Source organism: Maniola hyperantus, chromosome 14 (assembly GCF_902806685.2).
Source record: "Maniola hyperantus chromosome 14, iAphHyp1.2, whole genome shotgun sequence".
Classification (NCBI taxonomy): Eukaryota; Metazoa; Arthropoda; class Insecta; order Lepidoptera; family Nymphalidae; genus Maniola; species Maniola hyperantus.
In genome coordinates this window covers 4,011,271-4,031,336 of record NC_048549.1, presented here as the reverse complement: position 1 = coordinate 4,031,336, position 20,066 = coordinate 4,011,271, and the positions used below count along the sequence as shown (strand labels likewise).

General features: G+C 35.2%; 1 protein-coding gene across 2 annotated transcripts in view; it reads left to right on the top strand.

Annotated features, from left to right (window-relative positions):
* Window positions 1-13,624, top strand: part of LOC117988353 (allatotropins-like) — a 36,843-nt gene extending 23,219 nt beyond the window's left edge. Inside the window, exons 3-7 of one of the 2 annotated variants that reach the window (XM_069503003.1) lie at window positions 2,049-2,138; window positions 2,856-2,954; window positions 5,679-5,763; window positions 8,822-8,909; window positions 11,912-13,624. In XM_069503003.1, the coding sequence (XP_069359104.1) occupies window positions 2,049-2,138; window positions 2,856-2,954; window positions 5,679-5,763; window positions 8,822-8,909; window positions 11,912-11,953 (404 nt within the window). In that variant the 3' untranslated portion in view covers window positions 11,954-13,624. The remainder of the gene's footprint in view (window positions 1-2,048; window positions 2,139-2,855; window positions 2,955-5,678; window positions 5,764-8,821; window positions 8,910-11,911) is intronic. The other variant, XM_069503004.1, reaches the window with a different exon arrangement.
* The last annotated feature ends 6,442 nt before the right edge of the window (window positions 13,625-20,066 follow it).

The window sequence follows — 20,066 nt, the reverse complement described above, 5'->3', positions numbered from 1 at the left end:
ATTTGAAGCGTCTCACCGAGTGTACCGGGAATCGAACTAGACTCTTTATCAATGTGTCAATACTCAATATGTCAATAATGGTCTATGTTGCTGATGACTCATTACTAACATTTAGTTCCGAGTACGCTCACATGACGCTCTCAGGTGCTATCAGGGCCAAAATGGCGAAATTCAAGTTGCTTCTGATCGGCAATCACAAGTCTAGTGTACTTGTATTAGTAGAGGTCAGTGGATGTACCCCATTACAATTTGTGAGACACGAAAAAGGTATTTATCGTAAATGTTTTCTAAAAGGCGACGTCGACAGCCAAACTCCTTCGGAACGCACAAATCGCGGTACGCCTACATTTAAGAGTCCCTCAGTTGGAATTGCTCGGGATTTTGGCAAAAGGACATCTGAATTGGAATCGGAAGGTACCGTAACCCGGTATTCCGGTCATAAATGTCGATATATTGACCTGTGGATCATAAAGAAATACTTGTGTTTCCAGTTCAACTTAGAAATACAGAAATCCATTTGAAATGGTTAATGAACTTGTTATAGCTCGCTCAAACATATCGAATTTGGACGTACGTGAAATAACTTGCGTTAAATAACTTCTTTTTTACTTAGTGCAAGATCGCTTTAGAACGTAAAACTAATACTTAGGTACCTATGTATTTTTCATTGTAGTGATGAAAAGTTATTTCGTAAATTTAAAACTAAAGCTACGTTCAAAACGCTCCTTAGTCTAAAAAAGCCCACGACAAATAGCCTTATACTTACTTTTTGTTAAATGTCACCTATCACATTATAAAGTTAGAATAATAAGCAGATACTGCAACCAGAACGTTCGTCTAATGTCGATGTGTTTGCGCACATACTAACACACAGGCCAGAGTGCAGCTTGGATTCAGAGAAATAAAATTAAATCCATTAGAAGTGGTTAAAGGACCTGTTGATGAGGTTTCTTTGTGTGCTTTGAGTCTATGTGGCAAATGAAACGGAACTTGCTACAAGACATAATAATCCGTATTGGATGATTCTGCTATTATGCTGAGCGCCCATTGACTACTGTTGCCTGATCGCTTAGAGTGGTTGCAAATTAGTGTTTTTTTGGACTATAAGCTCGTTTTTGTACACGTACCCTCGCCTTTTGTTACCCGCGCATCTTGCACGAGCTCATATATACCTACCTACACGGTTATACGCTCCTGTATGCGAAAACCGTTGTTTGGATTTCCATATCAAAACGCGCGTAACACGCGCAGAAAAATTGTAGTTTGAAACCGCCTGTAGCCTCCCCAGCAGCCAAAGGAAGAAGAAGCATACTAACTTCGCTACGGCAGCTATGTGATGCCCAAATGCTTCTATTCAAACGGTCGAGGCACACCGAGCGTCTCGATCTTCCATCGACGACATTATTGCATGTTATTTTTTAAAAATCAGACGCACAACGTCGGACTGAAAGCAATCGCTCAGGTAAAAGTAGCTAATGGGCGTCCAGACTTTACCTACCTAATTTTAGTGTGTAACATTAGTGTAAGAACATAAACACGCATTCGACTTATTAACATATTACATAAGTGAGCTAAAATTACACTTGTCAGATTCATCAATAAGAATCATCGGTTCCCAATAAACTTGCAGATATTTTTTATTAAAAACTAAAAACATAGGTACCTATGGTCCGTACAAAATGACTCCTCACGCGCCATTTTAACTCTTTAAGGGTCTCATAATAACTCGTTATGGGTCAACTGTCATGGCTAAAAAAATCGTACTTTTGACATGAAATTTGACACAAAAACTTATAATGGTGCGTGAGGAGCTAAATTTTACGCGTTACACGTCAATTTTATAATGCGTAAGCCATGACAAAAATCATAGCTATGAAAGTATCTGCAAATTCAAGTAGGTAAAGGAACATTTAAATTTTAAAAAAATCTCTTATAAAAACATATTTTGTACCTACTTACTTATCAATTAATTAATTTATTAAAAAAGCAAAATAGTTTTATGAGAACTGATGATGAACACTACATTTACAACAAACATGATTTAACAGATGAACGCATGAAGTTCCAACCTAGGGTACCCTTGATGGTGGCTACCGATTTCGGCAAAAGGAATGGTAACGATGACCTCGTTGGTGAAGGTAACATCTGACTTACAAGCAGCTTCATGCTTATGTGACAGTAAAAAAATTTATAATTCAAGTATTTGAAAGCCACAAAATAATAGGTGTAAAGAGTGTTATTAGAACACAAGTGAAAAAACGCGAAAAAATAAATTAAAAAATCCTGTGTTTTATAAAAGTTACTAGCGTATTGCAAATAAAACACCTGACTGACGCTAGAGGTCAACGAACCTTACGCAGATAGGTGCCATGGGGTCGTAGGCGCGCCAGTGACTCTGAGACACGCTATACATTGCGGATTTCAAAAATACTAAACCCCTAAAAGTACAAGTATAAGGTAAATAGTTATTGGTAATGGATTGTGTTTAGGTAATTATAATAATAGCGTTAATTTTCTGCTAGCGTTCTAATTACACTCTGTATATTCTAAATATTTAGCAATAATTTTATGGCTCTAGTACACGTTGTACCAACGTGCTGGGTAATCATGTCGATTGCTAAAGTACTCATGTATCACACAAGCTACAAGTGTATTTGGGCATTAACGCAGCATATCGGCATAATGTATATAAGGGTCTTTAGACTTTGCTTTAACGTCTATGAAATGCTTTTATAAAAAGTTTCTTAATCATTTGAAAATTTATATCAGTTGGCGATTGAATAGAATCTATAAATACCTCTATAAGTATTATTTTAAATTTACATTATTAAAAGTTTACGTTGATTTCCATACAGAAGAAGAGATTAGGGTCACTAGAGGAACATTTAAACCAAACGCCAATGTACTTATTGCCAGGGGATATGGCAAACGACAGGATGCTATCAAAAGTGAAGGTAAAATTGGTACCTATATGATAATATTGTAACCAATATTGGCCCGAAAACTGTATCCAAGTATTCTCCGTACATTGGTCTAATTGATTGACTCATAAAACTTAGGTCAATAAATTTAGGCTTATTGGAAAAATAAAAATAAAATCATTTGTCGAAAAAAAGAACAGCTTTAATAACAATAAATTGATTCGGTACAGATTAAAGATTGATGACACAAAATAATATCAAATGCTTCTGCTCCTATAGTATATATTATCGTCGCTTATTTTATGCAAATCATTAAATATAATAAACACGTCGTAATGCGTGGAATAAATTAGGACATTCATTTCAGTATCATATTGCATAGTTCATTGGCAGGGAAAAACGTGACAAATATACCAGCGCTATTTTCTTTTAAATAAAACTAATTGCTTTAAAAATACATTATAAAGCTTCGCAACCTATAGAACATAATATAAGAATGCTTTTAACATACTGAAACATACTGGCCGCAAAAATTCGCTTCGACTCACGTCATGATGATAATGATGATGTATCACGCTCTCAATGTTCTAACAGATGATGATATGATGAGAGTGATCAGAGGATCTTTCAAGCCTAACTCTAACATTCTTATTGCCAGAGGTTATGGCAAAAGGCAAGAGGGCAACGGAGGTATACAGGAATAACATATTATTAATTCATAGCATATAAGGGCCTGTTTACATTATTCCAGTTGCTGGATACAGTATTTTTTTGAATGAAATGATTTATTCCAAGTCATAAATCGTAGGGCTGTATCGTGGCTAGGCCACTGTACAGCGGTATTACCAGTGGTAAATAACTGACCAGGCACGGTAGAGCCTTGCGAATTTTTTCGCTTGTGAAATGTACATTTTCACCTGTGGCACGGGTGCAAATATGCTTGTATCGTGTCCGTGCCCCGTGCGGGTGCAAATATACTGAGTGTAGTTCAATCCGACTATACAGGATAGGATTCCTTAATCATTAGGTACACTGTGCTGGGATCAAAATGCTCTTGACATAAATTTCAATAGCATCCAGCGCTGTATTAGACAGATTGACTGGGATGATACTGTAATAATGTCAACCGGCCATTATGCAATAATACGCTAAAAATATGACCAAATAAAAATATAATGGCTATCTGATATTGGTCCGTTGTAATAAACATGGCGAGTTTATATCGACCGCAAATACCTTAGGGACTGGTACACTTCAACACGAAACAGAAAATATTACGATAACATAAACAAAACAATTTATACCATAATTATGTTAACGCTTTATGTAAGCTTGTTTTGTCCTTGGCGCGTGTATCTATGAATCGGCTGTGCGAAAGGGTCAGCTTATATTTCAGGTGTACTTATTGTAAACTTGATAAAGATAACGCTTGGCTTAAGACATGACCTATATTCTATGTACTGTGTATTTTGAAGCGATTGAATGCGATTCGACGTGATGCAATTCCATAACAGATTTACTGACACACATAATTTAAAGGCAGGCTTAAGATCAAGAATGGACTGTTTTACACAATTAAAGCACAGATCTACTAAATGTATTGCTGTCTGTTACAATATGCTTCCCTATAAGAATTGAATCTTTTAATTTAGTTTACAATTTAGCACCATTGACTTATTTTCGTGTAAGTAACTGATAACATGTAAATCTGGCTTTACTTATAAAATTACTTTTGTGAATGTAATTCTATAAGAGAATTATCCATATTTTCGTGTCCCGTCCTGTCGCATTCGTAGCTTGCTACGAACCACCTACGAACAATGGGTAACTTGGAATGTTACTTATTTAAGTGTTCATATAACTTTGTGACGTCGTTGCTTAGAAATAAGGATGATTACAGCTTGTACTGTTTATATTAATTACTGTGTGATATTATGGACATCGTGTCCTAAATGTAGTTGCTTATTATCTATTGTCAGTTGTTTATTGTAATACAGGGACAGTTAACTGAGTGTATTCTCGGATAATAGTACGTAAACGTGGTTAATTATTTTGCGTTTACCTTTATATTGATAAGTAATCTCTTTCAGGTCAGAGGTTAATTTGTTTTTAAATTGTAAATTATTTTTATTGTATTGAATAAGTTTTTGTGTTATTAAAAACAGAATAAAAAGTTTTCTATTAATACCTAAGTGAAATAGGATATAGGTGTGTATTGTGAAAGTCTTTCATTATTTATTTCTATGATTCGTTAGTAGTAGGCTAACCTAGAAGGGGAATCGCAGTTTTATTAAACCCAGGCAGCTCGTCAGTGCTAGGATTCAAGAAGCGATCTTATTGACATCGCACATATTATCCCTCTTAAAGCGATAATATTCAGGTAAGAAGTATTTTGATGAGTGTGCGTCAATAAGGCTATACTTAATCAAAAGTTCGTAGATTTGATTCCGAAGCATCGGGTCTCTGAGTTCAAATAGTCACAGATTTGGTTATGTAGTACGGATATGTATTTACTGCTTAGCTATCTTCTTGCTGCATACATATAGCCTAGAGCTTTCTAAAAATTTTACGTGAACACAACTGAACGCAGGTTATTTAAGTTATGCGACACTGAAACGAAGCTGATCTAGGTTTATTTCGCGATTATTTGGTGCATTATTCTCTAAATTGGTTCAGCAGTTTTGATAGGAGGCTTTATAAGGCATTTAGTTAATGATATGGGTAAGAAATATATCTAATTTAAGATTCATGTTACAGTTTACGGTATCGACAACTTTTGGGAAAACCTAGAGGCTGCGCAAGAAAAAGATGGACAGGACACTGATGATAAAACGATGCAAAGGTGAGTCAAATTCCTTAATTATTGTACCTACAAACCAAATCCGTACAAAAATGGTACCAAGTACAGGTACCGCGCTGAATAGCCTGATCCTTTCCGCAAAAATGAGCCAGCTCTTCTGTCACCAGCTGAGGCGATTGGAATGTTCGTGAGAATAAAATACAAATCGAAAATTGCAGAACTAGTAGGATTGAACTTTACTTATCACTAAAGATGTTAGTGCTATTAACGGCCAAGATACTTAGCGGTATGATAGCTATATGATGCGTGAAATTTCCATCAAGCAGGTATAGGTAGAATCAGCTGGGTTTTCCATATTTTCAAATATTCTAAGTTTAATTTTTCTGATAGCGTAGTATTTATGTTCATTACATTTTATTGATATATATATAGGTACGGAATAAAATAAAATATTTTCGGTCAAAGCACAAAGTTTTCTCAAGATGGATTTTTACAAATCCTGCCGAAAAATAAAACTGATGTCTCCGTATTAATATTTAATGAAAATAAAGCTTTCAGTGCTGTTTTTATAATTTTTTTGAATCAAACAGAATTCATCTTTTAAGACATACAGAATATATTAGTGAAAAGAATAATAATCCATTAGACATCGAGGATAATAAAGACTTCTATTTGTAATGTTAGAAAGAATAAGTAGATAATCTTCATTTCTTTTACGATTACGAGTAGGGAAATCTAGCGGAAAAACGCTCGCGGAAATTATTTTTATAAGTGTTTTATCCGCGCCGATATAGCACTCTTCTTACGTCTGTCATTCTTCCTTCTTCTTCGTCTGTCTTTGATTGTTCAGATTTAACAGTGGAACGCAAGAATCCTGCAAAAATCTGAACTCTGGTGCGATTGTTTTTTTTAAAGAATATTAGCCAAGCATGATGAGTGATGACTAATATTCCCCTTTCCTCTCCAACTAAGCGTTAAGCTTGTGCTAGGACGACAATAGTGCAACGGGTGGGGTGTGAACGCGCGACCTTTCGAATTTCTGTCCGCTCTTTTTACCGTTTTAACCGTCATTTAAAGCTATTGAGGCTCTTTGGTCAATTGGTCATTCAATCAAAATAATAACAGTAGAAATATCGAATAATCGAAAAAAATACCTGTACCTACTATAATCTTTGAATTAATGATTCAATATTAATTTCAATTAAATAAATTAAAAGCAGGCATATAAAAATAATCTTATAGTAGGTAAATATATTTGAAGACGTTAGGTACTTCAAAAGTTTCCACCCTGATTACAGCGTTAACAAATTAGGTTAAGAAGTTTTCAGCAAAAATGGATTAAAATCCATTATATTAACGAACTTTTAAATGGCGTTGTTGTGTTCATTTTATAAAGTGAATTAAGTATCTACTTAACAGTAACAAACTTTTAAAACAAGTAAATAATCGAAAAATTCGTACTTAACATTATTATTCAAAGATAAGCTGTTGGTGATAAAGTAAAGATAAGATAATTCGATGATAATATAATTTAGATTTAAGTACTCCCTACGATTTCATCGGTGTTCAGTGTAAGAAATGCAGTCTAAGATAGAAACAGCCCCCCAATTGTGTAAGAATAACCATTTCATGGCTATCGCAATCGTCAAGAATTCGGCCCTTTGATTGGCTGTGAAAAAATGTAAACAGCGAATCAACCAATCAAATGGCAGAATTTCTTGACGATTGCGATAGCCATGAAATGGTTATTCTTACACAATTGGGGGGCAGAATTAGTCAAAATATTCATACCTATCCAATATCTTTTCGGGACCAAAAGTGGCCAATAGTTTCTACAGGATGCAAGATTTCTCTGTAGTAAATTTCGTCAAAATCGGTTTGATGGGCCGTGAAAAGGTAGCAGACAAACAGACAGACACATTTTTGCATTCATAATATTAGTAAGTATGGAATATAAATGCGAAAGTTTGTGTCATTGTCATAAAATATAACTTCTGCTTCTAATCTAGGCAAGTTTTTTCGTTTATTTTCTGTAATACAATAAGCTAAACGAAATGCCGCCAACATTCACTCACGACAAAAGTTATCTGAGAGGTTATTATAAAAAACCCGAATAAGTGCGTGTTGAACTCACCCGTTGAGGGTTCTGTACGTTCTGTCGATTTTTTTTCAAGTTTTTTTTTTTTTTAATGAAAATATGTACAATTAATATGTATGTTTGTACGCACAATAATTGTGATATTTACTATAGCATACACATATAGATAAGGATTTCATGTATTTTTTCATAATTTTGGGCTCAGTAGTTTGGAGATAATTCATAACACTTACACCTTCTCAACTTAATAATTGATCAATTCAATTCAGAGTAAATAAATAATAATTGGTTGTGCCCGACGGACAGACACAAGTGATCCTTTTTTTCATTTGGACGTACGGAACCTTAAAAAGGCCGCCGGATATCAAATAACAATTTGGTCTCTCTAATCTAAACGGATATAAGTCTCAGATTTCGCTTCACGCTTCCATTTTCGTTTGTTTGCCCCAATCACGTTCTGTTGACCAACTTTGTGTTGCTGTTGACAGATTTGCACCTTGGACACTGGCCGAAGGTGTATGATGATATAATATGCGACATGATGTGATCAGACGTGATTCTGTTTATTTCGATAGGTTTCATGTCGCTAAGAATAAATCAGTATGGAGACCATTTTTATTCAACATCAAAATGTAGCTGATTTTTTAAATTAGGTTTTGGTGTTTATTAGTAAAAAAATTGTTTTATGTGTTACGCCATAAAAAGTTTAATCAATTTTCAAAAACTGACAATTTATTTAAGTAATCATATCCTTCTGACATAATAGTACCTACCTACCTATCAATAAGAGTTAAACACGAATAATACCCGTCTAGAAGTAGGTACGTAGGTAGGTACATGTCACAAAAATAATTAAAATTCGAAACTTGCCCAAAATTTCTCACCATTTTTAGAGCAAGACGTGTTATTGCAATAAGAACCTAGATAACGAATCAAATCATATTATTTTAATCCTTTGAGAATATAAAGTCAATATTTATTTCAGTATTTTTTTTCCAACAGTATTCCACTGGACTGGTTTATCAACGAGATGGTCAACAATCCCGACTTCGCCCGATCAGTTGTTCGCAAGTTCATTGACCTCAATCAGGTAACATACTCTTAAATACACTACCATTTAAACAGTGCCTAGTAAAACCGATTGTGGTTTTTGTGGCACAATATAGCAGAAATAATGACGTCATGTACTTTCTATAAGTTTAATAATAATTTTTTTTTATATATTAAAATAAAACTTAAAGCTAGCCTTATCTAATTACTATACAAATCATGCCCGCGTGGAATGGTGCCAAGAATACTGGCTGCATTTCCGCGCTGGACAGCCAGGCTGATTCGTTGCGCAAAAAATTACCCAGCCCTTCTGTCACTAGATGAGGCTATTAATCGCGGTGAAATGTCTCGTAAAAAAATTTTAGGATTAAGACTCCATGGCCTCAGGGTCTCCACGGCAACCGGAACAAAAATGTAGGTAACTCTCATAAAAAAATAATAAATAATTATTTTGTACCTACTAATGCCGGGCATGCATGTTGCAATGCAACTCGTGTGCCGACTATTGTACATTGATGGTACTATGTCAGAAACCTTCAAACAACAACGGGACAAAGTTTCAATTCAATCGAATGAACGAAGGATACAACGGATGCTAGAACGCACGGGTAACTAGTAGACAGACAGGCCGACCAGACAACCATTATTTTGCATAGATATAGATTATTTTTATAGTAAACTGTAGGACTTACTTAGGTACTAGTCGTTTACCTCTACTAATCCGCACTTGGTCAGCGTGGTCAACTATGGCTAAACCCTTCTGATTTTGAGAGGAGACCCGTGCTAAATTGTGGGCCGACGATGGCTTGAAATCATGATGAAGGGTCGTATAGTCTATACGTTGATACGACGACTTACCGTGATCAAAAAGTATATCTAAGTAATTCAAAATACAACTACGTACCTATCATTACTGTGGATAGGTACTTTGTGCTATCCGCCAGTAGCCGAAGCGGGTCGCAAGTAAAAACACAAAATATGTGGGATATCTAGTGTGCTAACAACAAATGAGAAAATGTGTTTCGCGAATTGCTTGTCAACATTTACGTAGTTTATCTAAACTAGCATCTCAAGACTCCTCTATTTCGAGAATAAAAGGTTAACAGTGATCTCTGGCCAGCTAGTGAGGATTTTGTATTTTTTTCAAATTTATATGTGATAATTTTTCTTCCTTTATTTTTTCCGGTAGTTTATGAATTCAGAAGTGTAGGTACATGTTTTTCGACAAATCGGGCTGAAATTTGGCATGCAGATAGCTATTATGACGTAGGCATCCGCTAAGAAAGGGTTTTTAAAAATTCAACCCCTAAGGGGGTGAAATAGGGGTTTTAAAGTGTAGTCCACGCGGACAAAGTCGCGAGCATAAGCTAGTTTTTATATAAAACTAGCTAATAGAATAGAAAATAATTTCTTAGTGGAACGTACGTACCTAGTACCTACCCTTTGTCCATGGCCGTTTTTGAATTCAATTTTATTTACTTTTTAAACACTAAATTTATGATAAATTTTGGACAATAAGATACGGTCTTACCGGTGAGTTAACGCCATGTTTTTCTTGCGTCCCCTGGCGTCATTAAATCAAAATATTGGTTATTTATCTAAGGGTACAGCAATTTTCTCTTGTTGACCTCTGTCACCGCAAACACGTCAAAAATATTGTTTATACAAGGTTTATACGAAATACTTGTGTTACATATCTATTATTTTTCTGCACTAGATGTTTACGGCTTTAAGTATTTTGTATTATCTCCTTCGGCGTTGAATTTCTCATTGCTGATGGGTGTGACCCCTTACATTAAGCAGTACCCATATAGTGTTTGTTTGTTGGTTTATTGGTTTGTCTTTCAATCACGTCGCAACAGAGCAACGGATCAACGTGATTTTTTGTATCATCATCATCATCAACCAATAGACGTCCACTGCTGGACATAGGTCTCTTGTAGGGACTTCCACACGCCACGGTCTTGCGCCGCCTGGATCCAGCGGCTCCCTGCGACTCGTCTGATGTCGTCCGTCCACCTAGTGGGGGGTCTTCCAACGCTTTTATAGGGATTTGTGGCGATTTTTTGTATGGGTATAGTTAAAGACCTGGAAAGTGACATGGGCTACTTTTTATCCTAGAAAATCAATGAGTTCCCACGGGATTTTTAAAAATCTAAATCCACGCGTACGAAGTCGCAGGCATCAGCTAGTCATACAATATTTGGGACCTTTCTTCGTAGCGTGGTTGAACAATTCAAGAAATTAAGTATGAATAAACAAAAGATACGTAGTTAATTAATCCATTACACATGATATTCATTCTATAGCTTAGGTACCATCAAGATATAATGACAAAAATAGGCATTTCATTGAATAAATAAACTTGCCTTATCTTAATCTTCGGGATCATTTTCGTAAATATAAATAGCGAGGCCTGAGTTAGTCTCACTATGGCCTGTCAGCCAATTTAGCCAAAAAAGTCGGCTGTCAATCTATGGGATACACCCTACAGCCACCTACGAAATCAGTGCTACGTAACCAGTTTCGTACAAATACTGTTTTGTTTTACTAAGAAACCAGTTACGTACGAATAAATTGTATTCTTTGTATGTTACTAATTAACTCGTGCTACGTAGTATCTAGTATCGTACAAAAATATTTTTTACTGTTTAGTTTTTTTTTTTTTAGTTTATTTTAGTTTTTACTGCTTCGAAAGCAGTAATAACTATTTATTATAAAAACATTAAAGGATTTTAATCATTTATGTACTTAGTATTCCATTTTTAATTCAAACTCCATAATATAAGTAAGCCGCTTTTAACTTATGACTAAACTTTAACTGGTATATCGTGTACTAGCTTATTAAAGTTTTTGTAGGGATCTCCAATTATTTTGAAAATAAAATATAAGCATCCTATGTCACTCAGGAATAATGTAACTTTCTACTGGTGAAAGAATTTTTGAAATCGGTTCATTAGTTCCAGGGAACAAACAAACTTACAAACTTTACCTCTTTATAATATTAGTATATAGATAGATAATTGTGGATCTTTTTTACAGGACGGCATGCTATCATCAGAAGAACTCCTAAGAAACGTCTAAGCTGCTAAATTATTTCTAGTTAATTCTCGACTCTATAGATATATATTTCAATTCGGTTATGTACCTATTCTACGGATATTTTTATATAGACAATTTATTAACTGAGTTATGACTAATATGTTTGTAACTTACGGTACTGTGATATGATGTTAAAATTTATTATCCTCAGTCTTGAGAATATAATATTATTATTATAATGCTTTTGTTTTCACATTTTAGACAAAATCGTTACTCAACAAAAAAAAACTTGTATATAAATTTTATTGGAGTGGGGAATTTAAGCTGTCGGTAAAGCTATCAAAGCCGATTATAAAATTGTATCTTATAGCCCGAAAGACCGTGGGAAATTTTAAGGAGGTGCTTGATAAAATTTGAAAATTAGTAATTTTTTTCTTTTTTCATTTATTAGGATCACCAACAGCTGATCATCTACATCTAACACAAAATTAAAAATACAAAAGTTCTTAGATAAAATGACGAGCTAGTTAAAGGTAATCGCCGCATGCGAATAAAGTGTGAGGTAATTTTACTACTAAAATAAGTTACTTAATTTAAAAATAATAATAATAATTACATAAATAAACTCTAAACTAATAAACAAATGTAGGTAATATTACTGTGGTTCTTTTACCATCACTTTAAATTGTAAGCTAAACTTGCAACTTCCTCCAGCTATAGCTTATAATACGTTCCAGTAGAAACTGATTAGAGGTTATTTTAAAAATTGACATATCCCTTTCAAATTAGCCCGCTACCATTTAAGACCGCAATCATCACTTATCTTGAAATCGCAGTCAATGGCTAACTTGGTATTGTATTAAATAATAAGTACATACTTATATTAAAGGTTCACAGTATATTGTTGGTATATTCATGTACCTAATAAACTCCAATTGATTATATTTAAACGATTTATAGTTAGCTTTACCGAGAGTTTACTTGCACCATAAAAATTGTCCATAGGATATAGATAATCTTGGTATCTAAATATAGACTTATAGATACTTGTTGTTTAATGTATTTATATAAAACTCTTGTTTACGTTGTAACAAAATTCTATGAAAAAATCTAATAAGAAACCAATGAAATAAGAGATGAAAGACTTAATCAATATTATCTGTAACTTCGTTCTCCTGTCCCTGAGAGAAAGCTTTGTTTCATAAAATATCTAGGCTCACTTTTAGAGATATTTCATGATTGTAAGAGTTGACATATGATATTATAGACATTTACATTTTTGTCTACAGATAATGGTACCTAATATTACGTATGAACTGAATACAATATATATGTGGCTCTTTACCTACTTATTTTGGGAACAAAAAATAAAAACTTGAGAAAATGTTATTGTATTGATTCGTCAATATTCGTAGTAATAAATATTGTATTCGTCCATATGAAATTTTGTCACCATCTCTTGCCCTATATCTCTAAGGAAAAATGCTAAATATTTCTTAAACTAATAGGCTGGATCATCTGTTCTGAAGTCAATTTAAGATTAAAAATATAAGATTAGACTTCTCGACTCTACATACATACCTACTCTACTGTAAATGTGAATTAATTAAGATTTTGTGAATTATTCATGTAAATGAATGTATGAATGGATACCCGCACATAGTTCATTGTTATTTGTCATTGTCGAATTTATAAACGAAATAAATTGGGTATCGAAAACGACGTGTTTAATTTTTTCAACCCTTTTTTTAAAATAAATTTTGAATTGGTTGTATTTATTCAGCAACGAAACGTTAACGGAGTTATTATAAAAAAAATCAATCAATTAATCAATCAATCAGCCTGTTTGCGTCACTGCTGGACATAGGGCTTCCTAAGAGCGCGCCACCATACACGATCCTCCGCCTTCCTCATCCACCCACGTCCCGCTACTTTCTTAAGGTCGTCAGTCCAGCGGGTTGGAGGTCGTCCCACACTGTGCTTGCTGATACGCGGTCTCCACTCCAGAACACTTATAAAAAATTAGTAAGCGGAAAATCGTAATCTTACAAATCCAACAACTGACAATCAAAAAGTTTACAATAGTATTAAGTAATTTGTAGTTATGTGAGTCATATGAAAAAAGCGGTGATAGCCTAGTGGTTTAAACATCAGCCTTCTATTCGGGAGGTCGCGGGATCGATCCTTTGCACGCACTTCTTACTTTTCAGAGTTCTGTGCGTTTTAACTTTTAATGAATTTGTATCACTTACTTTAATGGGGGAGGAAAACATCGTGAGGAAACCTGCATGCTTGGGAGTTCTCCATAATGGTCTCAAAGGTGTATGAACTCTGCCAGTCCAAACTGAGCCAGCGTGATAGACTATGGCCTAAACCCTTGGCGGCAATAAATAGGCCGGCGATGGGTTGATCATGATGAGTGATAGGTACCTACTGCTAGACAAAAGCTAAATCAATATAGAGAAGATTCTGGCCGATAAAATAGGTAGGTATATATTGTAGTACCTATAAACAGTGCTAATCTCGACTAAACTATTCACAGATCTAAAGATTATTTATAAGACAAGTTTAAGTTTAATGGTGAGATATATAGAGCGCACTTTGACTTTGCTCAGACTCGCTGGCTTAAATCTGTCGCGTTTTAACTGAAACTTAGGCTGAGCCAAGACGAAGTGCGCTCTATAGATCGCAGCCTAAGAGTATTTAAGATTCTAGTGTAAGGATTGTGCACAGAGAAATCAGATTACCAATTCTGATAATAAGTGCTTATTTAAATATTAACTTAAAGTCAATTTGCAAATCACAGACAGTTGTTTTTAATCTGTGCTTCAAATATAAACATTCCTCCTCCTACATTATTTTAGCTAATTGAATTTAAAGATTTGAAAAAATAATAAAGAATATTTTTACGTCAGTATTAACTGCTCATAAAACTCCAAAACGATCTTCTTTTGTTGACTTTACGGAAAAACCGGCACGTTTATTAGATTTCGTCTTCCCTTCAAACTTACTTATTAAATGTATATTAAATAAAATCAAGTGCGAGTCAGACTCGTACACGAAAGGTTCCGTACCATTATACAAGAAATAACCCTTTTTAGGGTTTAGGCTTTTTCGTACCTGAAGGGTACCAACGGGACCCTATTACTAAGACTGCTGTCCGTCCGTACGTCCGTCCACTGGACTGGCACTGGACCAGACAGACGGACGGAGTATCTTGTGGATACACAGGATGTGTATTTTATTGCCGCTATAACAACAAATATAACATTAAAAGAATTACAAAATAACCGCCATGAAAATTTAAAAAAAAAGTGGTATATCTTGTACGAAGGTACGGAACCCTTCGCGTGTGCGAATCCGACTTGCATTGAACCGATTTTATATATTTTTAAATTTTCATGGCAGCCATTTTGAAATTTTTATTATTTGTTCTTATAGCGCCAATAGAAATACACATTCTGTGAAAATTTCATTTCTCTACCTATCAGGCTATTACGGTTCACAAGATACAGCCTGCTGTCAGACAGACGGACGGATGGACGAACGGACGGACAGCGGAGGCTTAGTAATAGGGTCCCGGTGGCACCCGTCGGGTACGGAACCCTAAAAACCTCATTTTTCCGAAGGGTACATTTAACCAGGCACCGAATTATTACAAAGTTGCTACTTAGACTACAAGTTAAAGAAATAGAGCTTTCGTAAAAATAAATGTAAAATAAAGTCAAAGCTTGCCTGCCTGAGTGTTATAATGTTCTCAAAGGTGAGTGAAGTCTACCAATTCGCACAAGCATGACCAGCGTGCGTAGCCAGCGTGGTAGACTGTGGCCAAAATCCTTCTCATTGTGAGAGAAGACCCGTGCTCTGTAGTGAGCCAGCGATGGGTTGATTATGATGATGATGAAAGTCAAAGCTGTGTGCGTTTATCGAAATAAGCTTATAGGTTTTCTCCATTTTCATTTGCATGGTCTATCGCTTAATCATTTGAAAATTTCCCCACCATAGTAATAACACACACCTTATAGTTAATATAATGTAAAATAACGAACTTACGTACCACGATAAACTCACGATCTCTGTTACATTATTTATATACCTACTTGAAATTATATACTATATACTAACGTACCAATCATCGTATTTTCGTAGTAAATAATCGTTATTTAAACTATTTTAAGTATTTAGTTAAACCGCGAAAAAGTCCTAAATAATTATTTTCTACGAAAGCTAAGATGAGATTAGTAAAGATACATTAATATGAAAGATATTTATTTATTTATTCATCTCGGGTGTAAAGGTAAATAATATATTGCGTCAGTAGCACGCAATCGATTTTTGTCGAGATTAGCTTCGCCAGGTTAGCTTTGTATTTCAGCTTTTTTGGTTTCCAATGTTTTTCTTATAGTCTATGAGGAACGAATAATTTTAAATATTACCTACTTCCTTTGTATAATTTATAAGGAATCTTCTCTTGAATTTTGATGTTGCTTAACCTCTTGTTCCTGTTTCCCGACATTTAAAAGATGTTACAAATTGTGAGTATAGGTACTAACGTACTGAATACCTTTACAGAAAAATTAACTTTGAAACAGTTGAAATACGGCTTAAAATAGGCAACAATTCTATTCAAGATTTAGGGTTTATTCAAGGCACATACTTAATAATGAATTATGGTCATGGCAGTGAGGGAATTGACGACTGCCAGTGACGTTGAAGCCTCGATGTTTTGTTAGAAGTTCCGTAACGGTTGTGAACTGGTGGTCATGGTGCCTAGATGTTGAGACTGATGTTTATGATATTAATGATCTTGATAGTTTTAGGAAGATTATACTTACTTATTGAGTTAGCTTGAGTTAACAATTTCAATTACTTTATTATAAAATTATAGTGCTGGTAGTTTTTGAAGGACGTACTTTCCTAATATAGTAAATAACTGTAAATTAAAATTATTAATCAAAAAGTATTAGATAGGTCTGACTGACTGACTGACTGATCTATGATAGCACGGATCGGGCTGAAATTTGTCATGCAGATAGATATTACGATGATACATAGGTCTTTTGTGGGGACTTCCATACGCTCCCTTCCGAATCCATTGGCTCTCTGCGACTCGTTTGATGTAGTCTATCGTCCACCTAAGGGAGGCTCCGCCAACGCTGCACTTGCCGTCTTTTCAGCACGTTGGGGCCTCAATGAACCTGTTCTTTGAACTTTGTGCCCCGCTCATTGCCACTGCAGTTTTGCAATCCGTTGAGCTAAGTCTGTTTCTTTGGTTATTTATGGATCTAATTATCTCTGATTCTATCACGTAAGTAAGTATATATAGTATAAGTAAGTAGAATAGTAGATAGTTCGTTTAGACTTTAGATTATAGTATAGCCTATAGGATCCTATATTTATTAAGGTTGTGCCGCATTTTGCTGCCGCGTGTTCTATCGAACAAAATATGGGACTTGCCCGTATAAAGTAGCATCTTCGTAAATAAGATATTGACGGTAGAATGCCTACGTATAGTGGGCTCCATTTTGCGAAATGATTTATGAATACTTGTTCTTGGGGACGTGTTAACGGGGACAGGTGTTGCTATGAAACTAGTAATAATTTACTATATTATAGTAACTAAGTATAGACAGAGAGTTGTCACATTACTAGAACAACATCATCATCATGATCAACCCATCACTGACTCACACAGAGACGGGACAGAGCACGGGTCTCCTCTCAGAGTGAGAAGGGTATTCGCCATAGTCTACCACGCTGGCCATGTGCGGATTGGTAAACTTCACACACCTTCGAGAACATTATGGAGAACTCTCAGGCATGCAGGTTTCCTCACGATGTTTTCCTTCACCGTTAAAGCAAGTGATATTTAATTAATTAAAACGCACATAACTCCGAAAAGTCCGAAGAGGTGCGTGCCCGGGATCGAACCCTCGATCTCCGATTAGAAGGCGGAGGTCCTAACCACTAGGCTATCACATGACTCAACTTGATTGGCGTAGGTACCTACAAAATAATCATTGTTCTTAATTCCATACGCTAACTAACATTTTGGACTAAGTGCCCGCGAGGGCTAGACCTTCGTTATTTTACAAAAGCTGAAAGTTTATAAAATAACTAAGGTCTGGCCCTCGTGGGCTCTTTCTTAAACGCTAAATACATAGTTATACTTTTGCTAATTTTTAGTCTGGCAAAAAAAATTAGACAAAGGAACGAACTGGTGTTTAGGACCATTTTGTTTTATCAAACTTGAAATCGTCAATGCTAATCATAATCAGTTACCTACATACTTACAACCGCGAATTATCTCAATTTAAATTTTTGTACAATTACGAGGTAAGTATTTAAAGTTAATGTTAATTACACGGTATGGGTAAGTAGTCCGGGTCGTTGATAGTTCAACAACGAAATACCTATATCAATCGTGCTAGGTACTGGAAATCAGGAAATGGACACTGGAGCTGCTTTTAATTTGTCTTACGATAAAATATATTCATCAAACAAGTTACAATTCTCACGGTAGGCACTGGAAGAGAAAGAGAAAAAGATCTGAGGTCTTATTAAAGTTTCAGGCGCAGTTTAAACTGATGTTAAAATTGAGCTTCTGTTTAAATAATAAAAAGACAGATTATATTAATTATTTTAAAATGTAGGTATATTAAGTAAGTAGTAGTTAGTACTAAGTTTATGTTTGCTTCTCCATCATCTAATCTTGAATCTATCTATTTAATGGTATGTACTTATACTAGGCAGCGGCTGTAAGTCTATTTTCAGAATAATACTTTCAAATTTCAATCTTGATACCGATACCCTTCAGTTTATGGATTGTAAATAGTTAGCCTGATTAATTTAATATTTCTGCCGAAATGTATAGATATTTGGGCAATATTAATCTATATCTGCCCATCTAAAGTCTGTGATTATCAGAAGTATTTAATCACTACCCCTATTATAAATGTGAAAGTGTGTTTGTTTGTTGGTTTGTTGGTTTTTTCCTTCAATCACGTCGCAACGAAGCATCCGATTGACGTGATTTTTTGCATGGCTATAGTTAAAGACCTGGAGACCTGGAGAGGCTACTTTTCATCCCGGAAAATCAAAGGGTTCCCACGGGATTTTTAAAAAATCTAATTACACGCGGACTAAGTCGCGGGCATGAGCTAGTAATTATATAACCACTAGCTGATGAAAAAGTAGCCTATGTCACTCTCCAGGTCTTTATCTATTCCCATGCAAAAAAACACATCAATCCGTTGCACCGTTGATTGAAGGACAAACCAACTAACGAACACACTTTCACATTTATAATAAGGGTACTTACTGATTATTATGTGGTTAAATCTATGAGTCGAAATTATTTTCTTAGTCAACCTTGTATGCGACTAAGGGGTCAGGGAGTCAAATATATTAAGACTAGCTTCTGCCCGCGGCTTCGCCCGCGTGGCCTACAGGAAACAAATGGCATTTTTTTGCTTTTTTACATCCCCTATTTTACCACCCTTATGGGCGAATTTTCCAAAAATCCTGAAATACGTATTTCTTCATTTGTGACCGAAAACCCAAATACCAATTTTCATGCAAATAACTTGACAAATGACGGACTTTCATACAAACTTCCATCCCCCATTTAACCCACTTAGGGGTGGAATTTCGAAAAATCCTTTCTTAGTGGATACCTACTCTTCACAAAGAATAGACCCTCCAAATTTCATATCTTTAGGACCAGCGGCTTAGGCTGTGCGTTGATATCTATGTCAGTCAGTCAGTCAGGACTTTGAATTTTATATATATAGATTTTCAGCATTTTAGCAATGAGAAAAACAACGTTGAGGGAGATGTGTAGATGCAAGTAAACAGATGAACATTTGTTTATCCGCGTACGGCAAGATATTATAATCCGCACCTACGAACACAGCTGTGACTTCGTTGTGGCATATTTTCTAAAGGATTTAAGATTTAGTCTAGACAGATATAGGTTACTAGCTGATGCACGCGACTTCGTCCGCGTGGAATTAGGTTTTTAAAAATCCCGTGGGAACTCTTTGATTTTCCGGAATAAAAAGTAGCCTATGTCACTCTTCAGGTCTTTATCTATACCCATGCAAAAAAAATCACGTCAATCCGTTGCACCGTTGCGACTATTTGCCTCATTTTG